Here is a 13,935-nt window from a genome sequence, read left to right on the forward strand (position 1 = left end):
TTTGGGACATTTTTAAAAATCTGAGGGTCAAGTTTTTTAACAAAAAATGATTCAGCAGTTGATTATCAACAGGTTAATCGAATTATCGATTATCGAATACAAATGAAGCTGTTGATGGTGAATATCAAGCTTTCTAAAAAACTAGGCACAAATATAAAGAAAGGTTATCACATTTAAAGATGCTTCAATTATGGAATAATGATTGATAGATATTGTTCGGAATAATTCGTATATTAAGAGTCTGCCAACTTCCAAGCGAAATATTTGTTGATACTGTATCCAGATAGACCCAGAAAGAGCTTTCTCTGTGTCTGAAAGTTCCAAAAATACGCATACGTATGGCAGTTAGACATTTAAACACAGATAACAGACATGGAGGCTCGACAAAATTTCATCAGAACCATGTGTAAAGGTTCGAATCAATCATTAGCGCCGCCAACGCAGACAGCTTGACATACAAACTCGTTTCAACAACACGATGTCACTAGTGAACGTTAAAAGGTTTTAGCACACAAAGCAACGCTAGCGGCAAATGGAAATTTTGATATCGACACCAGCACCATAGTGTAAAAAGCGGCAAATCTGTAGCCTACTCAATTCGAAGACAGCGGCGCATAACAAGAGCATAACGACATATGTCGAATTCGTTTTTGAACCTAGGTTGGAACTGGCACAACCCGTTCTGAATCACAGTTTCAACCCCAACACGATTCAGGTTCGACCGAACTACAATTTGTTTGTCGTTAGTTTGTTTATGTGTTGATCACCAACCCAGTTCCTAAGAACGAAAACGACAATAGTAGAAATAACCAATGCTTTACACACACTGACGATTAAAGATGAACGTCTGTCATCTGTGGTTTGAGGACAGATTTGAATGTATGTGACAAAACTTGAATTTCAACACATATTTTTGAGTATTTCATGAGTTATGAAGTTAGAACCGTTTATCCATTATCATTTTTAGACCACATATTGTTAGTGTTATGAGTCAGAATCAGTGAATCAATTGTCACCCAACACGCTGCAACAAAGACATTGTCATCTCCTATTCTTGTTGCAACAATTCTATTCCGCAACATCAGTTTATCACCACTTGAACATAATATGACAAAGATCGATCACCACGTGCGCAGCGTTTTTCTGGGCTTCACATTGCAATTTTCGAGAACTTTCTCCGTGTTGGTAAACATTGACACATTATCGAACAGCATCCATAAAACAAATTTGATTTTGCTTATAAAATAACTAATAAATCGCAAGTTGAAAAGCTTGCAACAATGTTGCGTGCTGTGATTGTCATGACAATTTTGCTTTTGATTGTATCCTTATCCGCAACAGTTGGCACAAACGGTTGTAAGCGAGCTTGCTTTGTTGTTTGTTTTTCGTCTGTTTTGATGACAATTTGATTCACTGGTCAGAATATGCTTCAGCAAACTTGTGTTTATTGACGAATTTGAAAAGGTGGCAATTTTTGTCCAATATTATATGCTTTATATATACCGCAAAAAAAATCTTCCAGTACCGGTATTTTACCGGTACTACCGGTACTGACAGTTACAGTACCGCAGAACCGGTACTCGTCAAAAGGGGTCGGTACTAGGAACCCTAGATACCATCCTTACCATCGGCCTTGTTGTTCTTGAGCTGTTGAATGACATCCTTAACTTCCCCCGTCGTGGGAGCTGGTTGGTTTCCGCTTTCCGCTGTGCTGACGTAGCCATCGTCTTCGTTGTCCTGACCTTCTGTGCCTGTGTTCTCTGCGCCATACAGGTGTTCATCGTAGTGCTGCTTCCACCTTTCGATCACCTCGCGTCCGTCCGTCAAGATGCTCCCATCTTTATCCCGGCACATCTCAGCTCTCGGCACGAAGCCTTTGCGGGATGTGTTGAGCTTCTGATAGGACTTCCGCGTTTCTTGAGAACGGTACAGCAACTCCATCTCTTGGCATTCCACCTCTTTCAGGCGGCGCGTTTTGTCCCGGAATAGGCGGGTTTGCTGTTTTCGCTTCAGTCTGTATCGTTCCACGTTTTGCCGCGTACCATGCTGCAGCATTGCAGCCCGCGCTGCATTCTTCTCCTCTAAAACCTCCTGGCACTCCTCGTCGAACCAATCGTTTCTTGAGCTCCGTTCCACATATCCGACAATGCTTTCGGCAGCGTCGTTAATGGCTGCTTTGACTGTCCTCCATCAGTCCTCAAGAGGGGCCATCGAGTTCGCCCTCATCCGGCAATGCTGCCTCAAGATGTTGCGCGTACGCATTGGCGACATCCGGTTGTTTCAGCCGCTCGAGATTGTACCGGGGCGGTCGTCGGTACCGTACATTATTGATGACGGATAGTTCTGGGCGCAGTTTCACCATCACCAGGTAGTGGTCGGAGTCAATGTTAGCGCCACGATAGGTTCTGACGTCGGTTATGTCGGAGAAGTGCCGTCCATCGATCAAAACGTGGTCGATTTGCGATTCTGTCTGCTGAGGTGATCTCCAGGTGTACCGATACGGGAGGCTGTGCTGGAAATAGGTGCTACGAATGGCCATATTCTTGGAGGCGGCAAAATCTATCAGTCGTAGGCCGTTCTCGTTCGTCAGCCGGTGGGCGCTGAACTTTCCAATCGTCGGTCTGAACTCCTCCTCCTGGCGAACCTGAGCGTTCAAATCTCCTATGATTATCTTGACGTCGTGGCTTGGGCAGCGTACTCGTGTTCGAGCTGCGCGTAAAATGCGTCCTTGTCATCATCAGTGCTTCCGGAGTGTGGGCTATGCACGTTGATTATGCTGAAGTTAAAGAATCGGCCTTTGATTCTTAACTTGCACATTCGTTCATTGATCGGCCACCACCCGATCACGCGCCTTTGCATATCACCCATCACTATGAAAGTTGTTCCAAGCTCGCGTGTGTTGCCGCAGCTCTGGTAGATGGTATAATTACCTCTAAACGTTCGCACCAATGCTCCTGTACAGCACACCTCCTGCAGCGCTACGATGTCGAAACCGCGGGTCTTCAGTACATCGGAGAGTATGCGAGTACTTCCAATGAAGTTGAGAGATTTGCAGTTCCACGTACCGAGTTTCCAATCGCTAGTCCTTTTTCGTCGCTGTGGTCTTTGCCGATTGATCCGGTCCGTATTCTCTCGTTGACGTTCCTGTGCTGATGTGTTTTTACGGTTGGCTTGCAGGGCCTGACACCAACCCCCTAGATTTCCGGAGGACCATACCCCCTAAATGTTCGGAGGGCCATAGTGCGCAGTTTAGCTTAGAGTCCTTCTCTGGCACTCGGACGATGATCAGCCGCCCCTGACATGGGGAACAGACGCTGTTGTGAGCCGCTCCTAACATGGAGTACAGACGCTCCAGGTTTGCAAAAGCAAACCCCCCGTTCCCTGTCTGCATACGAGCAAAGTTCCCACCGGGGGTTGGTTACCCGATCTTCCCCAAGGTTACTCGTACCCCGGCCAGTACCACGAGAAGGTAGGGATAGGAGTTGCTGGGCAAGAGGCTAAGGACCGCACAAAGGGGTCTATTTTATTCCTGCAGGTACGCGAGGTACTAATGGTACGCCATGGCCAGCCATTTACCGTTACCGTTACCCAGCCATTTTATCAGTTACTTTCACTTTTTTAGAGAGGAATCGGAAGTATACCTTCAAATGTTATCATGCAGTTATCGAGTTCAATATCTTTGTGATAATAGCTTCTAAAACATCAATGATGGGATGAGTTTCTTCACTGGCCTCGTCTCCAGCATTCGCCCATATTAAATGATAGAATTCAATACAAAATTCGGGCCCGAACTGCAGTCAGTCGTAAAATGGGCGACATCAGTTGCGCCAACAAATGTGTACGCTGACACGCGTACAATATAACTCCTATCCGGCTGTATTTTGTCTGTGTTGGTAGCAAAGCTCAAAGCTTTGAGCCAACCCTTTTCCAGTAGAGAAGCTAGGCAAAATACAGGACGCTTCGATGCTTACTGACTTTAAAATGGCTTGCTAAATTTTCACCACCTAATTAAAAATTTTCAATCTTGTCGTTCCCTTACGACGCCTATGCACCTATTCGTTTCCATCATTTGCTTCTATAGACTCCCTTTGGCTTTGAGTCGCATGACCGCTATAGCCATAAAACAAAATAAAAAAAAAAGTTTAGAATAAATGTCATACAAGACTGAATCTAATGGATCATTAAAATAACCAAAACGGCCGTTATGGAAAGCATAGATAGCGCCACCGTAGCCTTGTGTGTTTGACAGAACAGCAATGCTGTCACAATGTTAAATCCCGCATGCTTCAGAGCAGGTTTATTTTTAACCGGAGGGGAAATAACTATCGAGCTGTCCAATTTTAACTAAAAGTTAAACGAATCGGTGAAACGGTTCACACCCTTAAAATGCTACACACAAAGCACCATCAATTCAATACAGACGAAAAGCCCAATAAACAGACTTAATCAGAAAGTTTCTGATCGTATGTTAATTATAAACATATTTGAGAAAAGTTGTAAAAGACTTCTGCATAATTTGGACCAAGAACAACTTTCTTAACAGTATAAGATATTTTACGAGACGTTAGAATGACGTTGTCTGGCGGCCCCATTGCTCAAAAGTTTAGCTTGACATATGAATGACGCTGGTCACATTTTTGTTAGTGATGATTCACGTCTTTTTCTGGACATGTTTTTACTCGGTTTCTATGGTTGATCTTCTTCTTCTTCTTGGCATTAAGTCCTTACTGGGACAAGGCCTACTTCTCAGCTTAGTGTTCGATAAGCACTTCCGCAGTTTTAACTGATAGCTTTCTTTGCCAAAGTTGCCCATTTCGCATTCGTATATCGTGTGGCAAGTACGATGATACTCTATGCCCAGGGAAGTCAAGGATATTTCCGTTACGAAAGGATGCTGAATAGACCGGGAATCGAACCCAGACCCCCTATACCTTTACTTTGTGGCCGCGGACTCTAACCACTCGGCTGAGGAAGGCCCCTTCCATGGTTGATGGTACCAGCAGATAGAATAAATTCTTCCCCACCTGCAGATTTAAATAGGGCTCTAAAATGTTTGATGAAATCTTGTTTTTATGTAATAACACAAAAGTGCATGTTACTGTAACTACTTTAGCAATTTTTCCCGCCTAAATAACGGCTTAAACATATTTAAACTTTAATTTAAAAATTGGGTCCATAAATGAACCTTGACACTTTTGATCAATTTTGACGTTCGCTTAGTCAACAAAAACACCACAGGGGTTGTAGTTTTAACACTGCACGGGAAAAATTCTGTGGTAAAAATTACTATTTTAGCTGACTACGCCCATTCTTCAAACTACCATGGAATTTCAGACCAATTTACTATGTTTACGGTACATCTCACCACATTACTGGTACATTTGACAGAAACAATTTACAACAATCTGATTTCGACAACAGACATGGTAAAATCAAGCGCATTTATGGTCTGCTGAAAATTGCCGGTGCGAGCGCTTAAATTAATCCCCTAAAATGGTAGTTTTTACCGCACATTTTTTTGCGTGTGGGGTTGTTCCTATCTGACATTTCGGAAGGGACACGGAAAGCAAAATACACCCAAAATTTGAGTTTAAGCTAAGGGGTATGACAAAATCTAAAAAAACGTAAAACAATTTTTTTTTGGATTTAACCAAACGAAAAATATTTAAATATTGAGTAATTATGTGTTTTTAGCCTAAATATAATTGATTGGTATTAAAATTGGAGCAGGGCTTTAGGACCCTATTTCACATGGAAACATTAAAAAGCTGAATGCATGTTGCATTCTTTGAAATTTCTATGAAATTTCTTTTGGAATTTCCTCCGTCATTTCCATCGGAATTTTCCTCGGAATTACCTTTGGAATTTTCTTTGGATTCTTCCTTCGGAATTTTCTTTGAAACATCCTTCGGAATTTCTTTTGGAATTTTGTTCGGGATTTCCTGTGGTTCATGCTTTGGTATTTCCATCTGATTTTCCTTGGGAACTTCCATCACTTCTTCGGCATTTCCATTGAAATTTTCCTTGGAGTTTCTTTTGGAATATTCTTCGGAATTTCTTTTGTATTTTCCTTCGACATTCCTATAGGAATTTCCTTTGGATTTTTCTTTGGAAATCCTTTGGAATATATTTCAGAATTTACATTAAAATATCCTTCCTTTGATATTTCTCTTTCCTTTAGAACATCGTGTGGAATTTCTTTTGTAATTTTCTTTGGAATTTCCATTGAAATTTCCTTCGTGATTAGGAACTCCTTTACAATTTCCATCGGGACTCCCATGATTTCCTTCGGAATTTTCTTTGATTTTTTCCTTTGGAATTTCAATTTTATTTTTTCGGAATTCCCTTAGGAATTTCATTTTGAGTTTCTCGAAGGAAATTCCCCCGGAAATATTCTTGGAACATTTTCCAGATCCAAAGGAAATTCCAAAGGAAAACCCGAAGGAAATTAAAAAAAATTCCGAACGAAATATCAAAGGAAATTCCTATTTTAATTTCAAAGAAATTTTCAAAAGAAATTCCAAACTCCGAAATTAAACTAATATTAGTTACAATAGTTATAATTGAAAATTTTGAGAAAATTCTGAAGGACAATTATGTAGGAAAACCCTGGAGAAGTTTCTGGTCGAATTATCCAAGATGTTCTAAACGGATGGAAAAATTTACCTGATAAAATCCTGGAGAACTCAGAATTTTTTTGAAAAATATATAAAAGAATCTTTTGAGGAATTCCTGATGGAATATTGAAGGCAATTTCTGTGATTATTCTTGGAAGAACCTAGGTTGTATTTTTAAGGTATCGAATTCAAAAATTTTGAAGAAGCTTCTTGGGAATATTCTTAAAAGAATTCCTTGGGAAATAATCATAGAAAAGTCTGTCAGGTGCTACCAGCCCTGTGAAGTGTTTCTGGAAGGACTCACTGAGAAAATCCAAGATGTCCTGGAGGAATTCCTTGAGAAGTTTCTGGAAAAAATTGAAGAGAAAATCGTTAAGATGTCTTCTCAAGAATTGTTGAAGAAAATTCCGAAATAGTTCATAGGAGAATTCTTAGAAAAACGCCCACGAAGTTTGCTCAGAAATAAAAAGGAAAGTTATAAAATACATGGTGGTTCTACTACTATTCGAAGAGCAAGCAAAGCAGTTTGAGCAATATTTTGATAAATCTTTAGAGGAAATCCTGATAAAAAATATCAAAGGAATTCTTAAAGGCATTTCCGGAATAATTCCTACAGATATTCCTGGAGCTATTCCTAGGGCTGCTGCAAATTTGCGTTCGAGCAGCATATTCGAGCAGTTTGTATCGTCATATTTAAAATATCACGTTCAAGAAGGTGATATTGGAGCTGTCAAAAATGTATGGAAATATCACGTTCCAGAAACATGATATTGGCCCAATATTACAAAACCCGTTTGTATCATGATACAACTGCGTAGTCTGAACATAGCATAAGTTGTATAACATTTTTTAGCGTGTCGAAATCATGACCGAACATTTCTAGGCATACTCGGATCATTTTACGAAAACTTTTGTTTGACGGCAGCCTGGCTGCTTGTTGATTTTCAGTACGCATCCCCCAGGGAGCGAGAATTTATATTTTTCATATGGTTATTGACCATATGTTACATACTCACTATGCATTGTATGTATTATATTTACGTTGTAAATCTTGAAAATTGATTTATCGGATATGGTTTGTGCTAATCAAATTGGTCCCAAATTGATTCCGAACCGGCATGAATGTTTCCAAATGAGTCGGAATATCCCAATGATTTATGATTCAGTTACAAACAATGTTGTTTTACTTGATACGTGCAAAATAATTGTGGAAATGTCTGGACAAACCCCACAGGACATCCGGAACCGACCCTTCAACTTGGGTTCTCAGTACTGTTCATAAAACATGAATAGTATTGTGGTGTTTTGTCAAAATTTTATTTCAATCGGCTGAATGGACCGATGCACGAGTTCACTAATTTTACGTTTGAGCGGTGCCGAATTCACTAGTTTCCATGGTCACATAAATAACACGGCACCGCTAAAACGTCTAATAGTGAACTCGTGCATAGGTCCATTGCGGAAGTTAGAGCCAAAAGGTAATGAATATTTTTTGTAAAAAATAAGTCAGTGACGCAAAGGTTAATAACCCAAGTAACCATGCTGCTCAGGCTGCAATTTATGCATATAATCGGCGTATATAAAGCTAGCATTACTGTATAGGTATGTACAATTAAAATTGATTTAATTGAGAAAGGTCCTAACAAATGTCGAGTCAATGTTATAACCTATAACTTCTATATGTGGCCACTCCACATTAAATCAACTTTAGTTATACGTATACAGTAATGCTAGCTTTATATACACTGTTTATATGCATAAATTACAGCTTCAGCATCATTATTACTTGGGAGGAAAGGTGTTCATAATCAACAGAAAGTAATTGAAAGTTTACGGAACTTTTTTTTAATGAATATTTATTTACGCATCTTAGATCATTGGAATCAAAATTGATATTTTTATTCGATGAAATGTAAAAAATCAATTTTTAGATTTTTGCTAATTTGTTCACGGTTTGTAAGTTTTTTTAAGAATAAAGACGTACACAGTTTAACAAGCAAACAAACAACAATGTATCCAAAAACAAATCCAACGATAAAGACCGAAGTGGAACATTTTGCATAATTTTACAAGTGGAAGTTTCGCATAATGGCATAACGAGAAGTATAGCCTCCTTTAACAGCAGCATTATTTTTTACCACGAAAAAAAAATATAATTCACAATAACATTTTTGTTTTTCGGTATTTCTCCACCGCTTTTCAAAAGTTTTAAAAAACTCTCTTAGTTTTTGAATCTGTATTCATATTGATCATTGGTTATCTGGATCCGGAGATATTCCAAAATTCCTTAAGAGACCGACACGTAGCCATAACTCACGTAAATATCTCAGAATACAGAATTTTTATCGTGTTCGGATATTCGCTTTTCAAAACAATACTTTAATGAGAATATGTTGTGAAAAAAATGATGCAAGTTAGCGCAGAATACTTTACCGAATTCTATGATTTTATCAGAGGAGCTATTTATTACCTGACAATGAATAACCCACATTTTTTTTTTTGATGAGTCACAACATGGCTACCCAAATAAATTTTATATTTAGTGTCGGTGCCCCAAAGGAATATTGGAATATCTTCAAAACCAGATGACCAACGATCAATATCGACAAATATTTTAAAATGATAATTATTTTTTAAGAACTTCAGAACTTTTCAAAAAATGGTTTAAAAATATTAAGAAATAAAAAAGTTATCGCGATTTTAATATTTTTTGTGATAACATATGAAACTGCTGGTAGAGAGGTTACAACAGGGGTTGGTCTCGTAACAAACTGCTTCAGGCGAAACGTTCTTATGCAAAATGGGCCACCCCCAAACAAACACAGGACCAATCAATCGAATGCAAGATAAGAAGCTGGGTTAGATTGACAACCGTTAGGATCGGACGGAGACAATGCCACTCTGCACATCATTATCGGTTAGACTGTTGTTATACATTTCGAGCCAAAGATTCTTCATCATGACCTCACCGGTTGGAGTAATCGGATCTGGTTCAGCTGGCTGATGAACTGGAGAGGGGTGTATGCTATTGGAATGAGTTTTACCACCACCACCACCACCGTCGTGGCTACAACTGCTATCGTTGGAATCGAAAGCTTTGTTACAATTGCCGTAGCAAAAAATCACATGTCCAGGACGAGCTTTGTGTTGAAATTTATACCATTAGAGATAGAAACAAATGAGTTATGCAAACATAGAATGACAAATATCTTACGTGGTCGCGATGGAGGCGCTGAAGTTTGCTCCAATATTCGAAGTTCCACTTCGACGGCCTGAATTTCGTTGTAGCCTTTCTGTAGCTGTTTCATGATTTTCTTGATGAAGCCAACATAGTCTGAAAATGGGTCACAGTGAATCATCGATTCGAACTACTGCCGTCCCTACACCGTTTGACCTACCTCGGGGAAATTCTTTCGGGCTGACCAGCTCACGGAAGAAGTCCTGGGCCACGTGGGCTTGCACTTCACCATCCTGTAGCCAGTCGCGGAACCAGAAACGAATTTTGCGGGATTCTTGCGAATGCTGACCGGTGTTGGCGCTGACTAGGAAGACTCGAAACTCGAGGCTGAGCTGCGCGGGACTGCGTTCTGCATTTTGACCTGCGAGGAGAATTGTACAAATGAAAAAACATGAGTTTTCTTATCTAGGTATTATCAGTGCGATAATGAGAAATCTGTAAGATTTGTGATTATTTCTGAGAATTATTCTTGGTAATGCAATATTTTTAAAAAGGGCTTTCCAAATAAACTTTTGTAAAGGATTCTGCAGAAGCTCAAGATACATTTTATTTATTTAGTTAACATCTAAACAAATAACACTGAATCAACAGTTTCACGCCACAATATTCGGTTCATGACCGCATCTCTCCATCCTCGGTTCTGCCCCACGCTCGATGCTCACTTGATCCTTCCAGCTAGCTCGCTGCGCTCCACGTCTTTTTGTACCAATCGGATCCGAAGCGAACACCAACTTTGCAGGGTTGCATTATTGCAACATGCCCTGCCCATTGTATCCTTCCAGCTTTGGCCACCTTCTGGATCGCCGTAGAGTTGGGCGAGCACGTGATTCATCCTTCACCGTCATACACCGTTTTCCTGCACACCGCTAAAGATCGTCCCAAGCACCCGACTTCCGAAGACTTCAAGTTCTTGTAGACGACTACCGGTTTTATAAGCGTCTTGAACGTGAATCTGTTTCGAACGCAGCTTCTTGCGGATGTCATAGTAGTTACACTGACGATGCGTCTATGTATTCCACGATTAACGATATTATCTGCCGTTAGCAAGGATCCTCGTCGACCACCTTGAACGTATCCCCTCCCCGTCTTTCGTAACAAAGCTTCCTAGGCGAGTCCTGTCTCGCGTGGCTCCAAATACTAGCATGTACTTTGTCTTGGATGTACACACCATCAGTCCAACTTTTGCTACCTCGCGTTTCAGGCGGGTGTACAGTTGTGCTATCTTCCCATATATTCGGCCGACAATGTCCATATCATCCTTGAAGCGAACAAATTGACTGGGTCTCGTGAAAATTGCAGCCCGGCTGTTAACGAAAATCCATTAATTTGTCGTTGTCCCTGGTGGGAATCAATCGAACTGAAATGTTCGCCCAAGATCTTCACCCCATTTTTGCACACTTTCCATCGTTGGTCTTACTAGTCTTGTGAGTTTCCCGGGAAGGCTGTTCGTAAATGTTGATTAGAGCAACGATGAACGGTGTGCAAAATTGCGTGAAAATCTCGGGCAAACACTCCAGTTCGTTCGGTTCTTGTCGGGGACTAGGACAAGGCGATGGAATTTCGTGCCTGCTGTTCCATATTGCGCTTGAAGGTGCCATGCGGAGGGCTGGACTTAACAATCGAGGTACGATTTTCACAAGATCCGGACAATTTGTCTGCTTCGCGGACTACACCCTACTGAAACGCGAAGCAATAAGAGTAGCACTGATGATGAATGCGTCGAAAACAAAGTACATGCTGGTAGGCGGAACTGAGCGCGACAGTGCCCGCCTAGGAAGCAGTGTCACGATAGACGGGGATTCTTTCGCGATCGTTGACGATTTTGTCTACCTCAGATCCTTGCTGACGGTCGAAAATAACGTTAGTCGTGAAATACGAAGGAGCATCATCTGTGGAAGTCGTGTCTACTATAGGCTTCAATAAGTGCGGTGTGCAGGAGAACGGTGTGTGGCGGCGAGGGATAAAGTACGAACTCGCCCAGCTCTTCGACGAAGCCAGTATCCAGAAGGTGGCCACATCTGGAGGAATAAGCTAAACAGGACATGTTGCAAGAATGCCGGACAACAGCCCTGTAAAGATTGTGTTCAATTCGAGTCCAGTCGGAACAAGAAGGCGTGTGCTACTTTTCCCCGAATGACCTTTCCCTGAACGCCAGTTCTTCGAATAACCCGTTTCCCCCAACAGTGTTTGACATTTATAGTTGCCATAACATTATGGTGAACGAACGGGCAATCTGACATGCCCCCTTCTTTATTTGATTAGCGGTTCTTTAGAGTTCCACTGTCCTCGGCATTTTGGCAATACACTGAACGAAATTACCCGCATCCTGATTTGAATGATTATGCTTCATCCGAGCCTCATTCAGTCACATTTAAGATGATTTTCATCTTCGTGGAATTTGCAACAATAATAAATATCAATATGATCATTCCCGTTTAGTCAGTGGGTGCATCATATTCTCTCAAATTTAATAAAAAAGACATATGAAACTTTATAATCGTGTCAATTTCAAATCATTCAATATAGGACCGAAGTTTTCATTCAGTGCATGCGTTTAGTCGAGGAATACCAAATTATATCCTTCTTTTGATGGCTTATCGTTCTTTCTAGTTCATCACCCTGTCACTGAAGACTATTCTTGCAAATTTTCTAAATGCGTCACTTTTCGGGGAACTGACGTTTGCGGAAATGACATTCGGGGAAACGACACCCAGGGAAAAGTAGCACAATCAGGTGGGGGTGGAAGGGAGCTTTTGGTGTTCGATATCCCATTCATTTGAAAAGTATGCTGCAATCTGTCAAACTAGAAGAAGTAACCATTGTGAACCCGACAATGTCTTTATTTTGTCTTAGGTTCCACCCTTTTCACAAGGCCTACCCCGTTTCGCATAATTCCATTTGGCATAAAGTCGCTTGGCATAACTGTTGTTTGGCATGATAGCCATTTGGCATATGAAATAGGAAGTATTACAGTATTATCCGGAACCATAAGTTGTGTCATAAAATATCATGTTTCTTCTTTTTTTTCAAATAAAATGACATATCTTACGCGTTAAAGACATTTTTGTGAAAAAGCGCTTTAATATCCCGGACATCATGACCTCGAAAGTCATGCATGCTTCACTGAATATTGGTTTTCTTGAAAAAATAAGATTACATACTTATAATCTTAATTTTTCAATAAAACCAACATTCAATGAAATTCTTTTGGAATTGCATCATGCATGACTTTTGAGGCCTATCAATAGAGCGCTGCATATGACGAGCCTAACCTCACTTATTTGACAGCTGCTGGTCCTGTTGTTTACGTTTCGGACTTAGTAGTTTTTTCCATCATTTTTTCATCTTCGCATTTCTATCACCAGCATGCTGATGGTGACGATTTTCCACAGTAGGAAGATAGAATAATACGATCCGTCGGTATCTGCAGTGGATTTGACCGCTCCTCGCAGCAACTTTCACGAAATTAAGAATGATTCGAAAAAAGTACTAAGTCCAAACTGTAAACAACAGGACCAGTACCTGTCAAAATTGATGCGTGACGTCACAGTGCAGTGGAGTATAACTGACAACGGAATGTACGAACGCGAGTAGTTTATCAACACCCATTTGTTTAATGGGAGGAATTTGATCAAATTCTGGAAACCACAACTATTCATTCCTGTGTCCTTGTGTTTTGTCTTTCTTAAGGTTAATCACACATACAAGCTTACGTCAATTTCCATACGAAATGATCAACTTTGACAAGCTATTGTTCTGTTTTCTTACAAGGCGCTGTCCACAAATTACGTAACACTTTAGGGAAATTGAGAAGTAGGCTCCAGCGTAACAGTTAAACCACGTTTTTTTCAATGTTTTAAACAAGAACAGTTTTTGATTGTAAAACTTTTATTCTTCAATTATTTTGAATTGTTGATAAGGTAGAGGTTGTTCAAAAATTACTAATATGAAGTTCAATATCTCATTTTTAGGAATAAATTAATGGTTTTAAAACTCCAATTATTTCGAACGATTTCATCAGCGGAATGACAACGATGAACGTATGATTTCATCATACTTTACGGTAGGGGATAAAAACAA

At 40.3% G+C, this 13,935-nt stretch overlaps 1 protein-coding gene across 6 annotated transcripts in view; it reads right to left on the bottom strand.

Annotated features, from left to right (window-relative positions):
* LOC5576007 overlaps nucleotides 1–13,935 on the bottom strand; it is an 83,779-nt gene that overhangs the window by 19,955 nt on the left and 49,889 nt on the right. For 4 of the 6 annotated variants that reach the window (XM_021850343.1, XM_021850345.1, XM_021850336.1 and 1 more), the window contains exons 4-6: nucleotides 10,016–10,216; nucleotides 9,832–9,951; nucleotides 9,587–9,757 (exon numbers count right to left, since the gene is read on the bottom strand). In XM_021850343.1, coding sequence (XP_021706035.1) covers nucleotides 9,587–9,757; nucleotides 9,832–9,951; nucleotides 10,016–10,216 — 492 coding nt within the window. The remainder of the gene's footprint in view (nucleotides 1–9,586; nucleotides 9,758–9,831; nucleotides 9,952–10,015; nucleotides 10,217–13,935) is intronic. The other 2 variants (XM_021850349.1, XM_021850352.1) reach the window with 1 other exon arrangement.

Source organism: Aedes aegypti, chromosome 1 (assembly GCF_002204515.2).
Source record: "Aedes aegypti strain LVP_AGWG chromosome 1, AaegL5.0 Primary Assembly, whole genome shotgun sequence".
Lineage (NCBI taxonomy): Eukaryota > Metazoa > Arthropoda > Insecta > Diptera > Culicidae > Aedes > Aedes aegypti.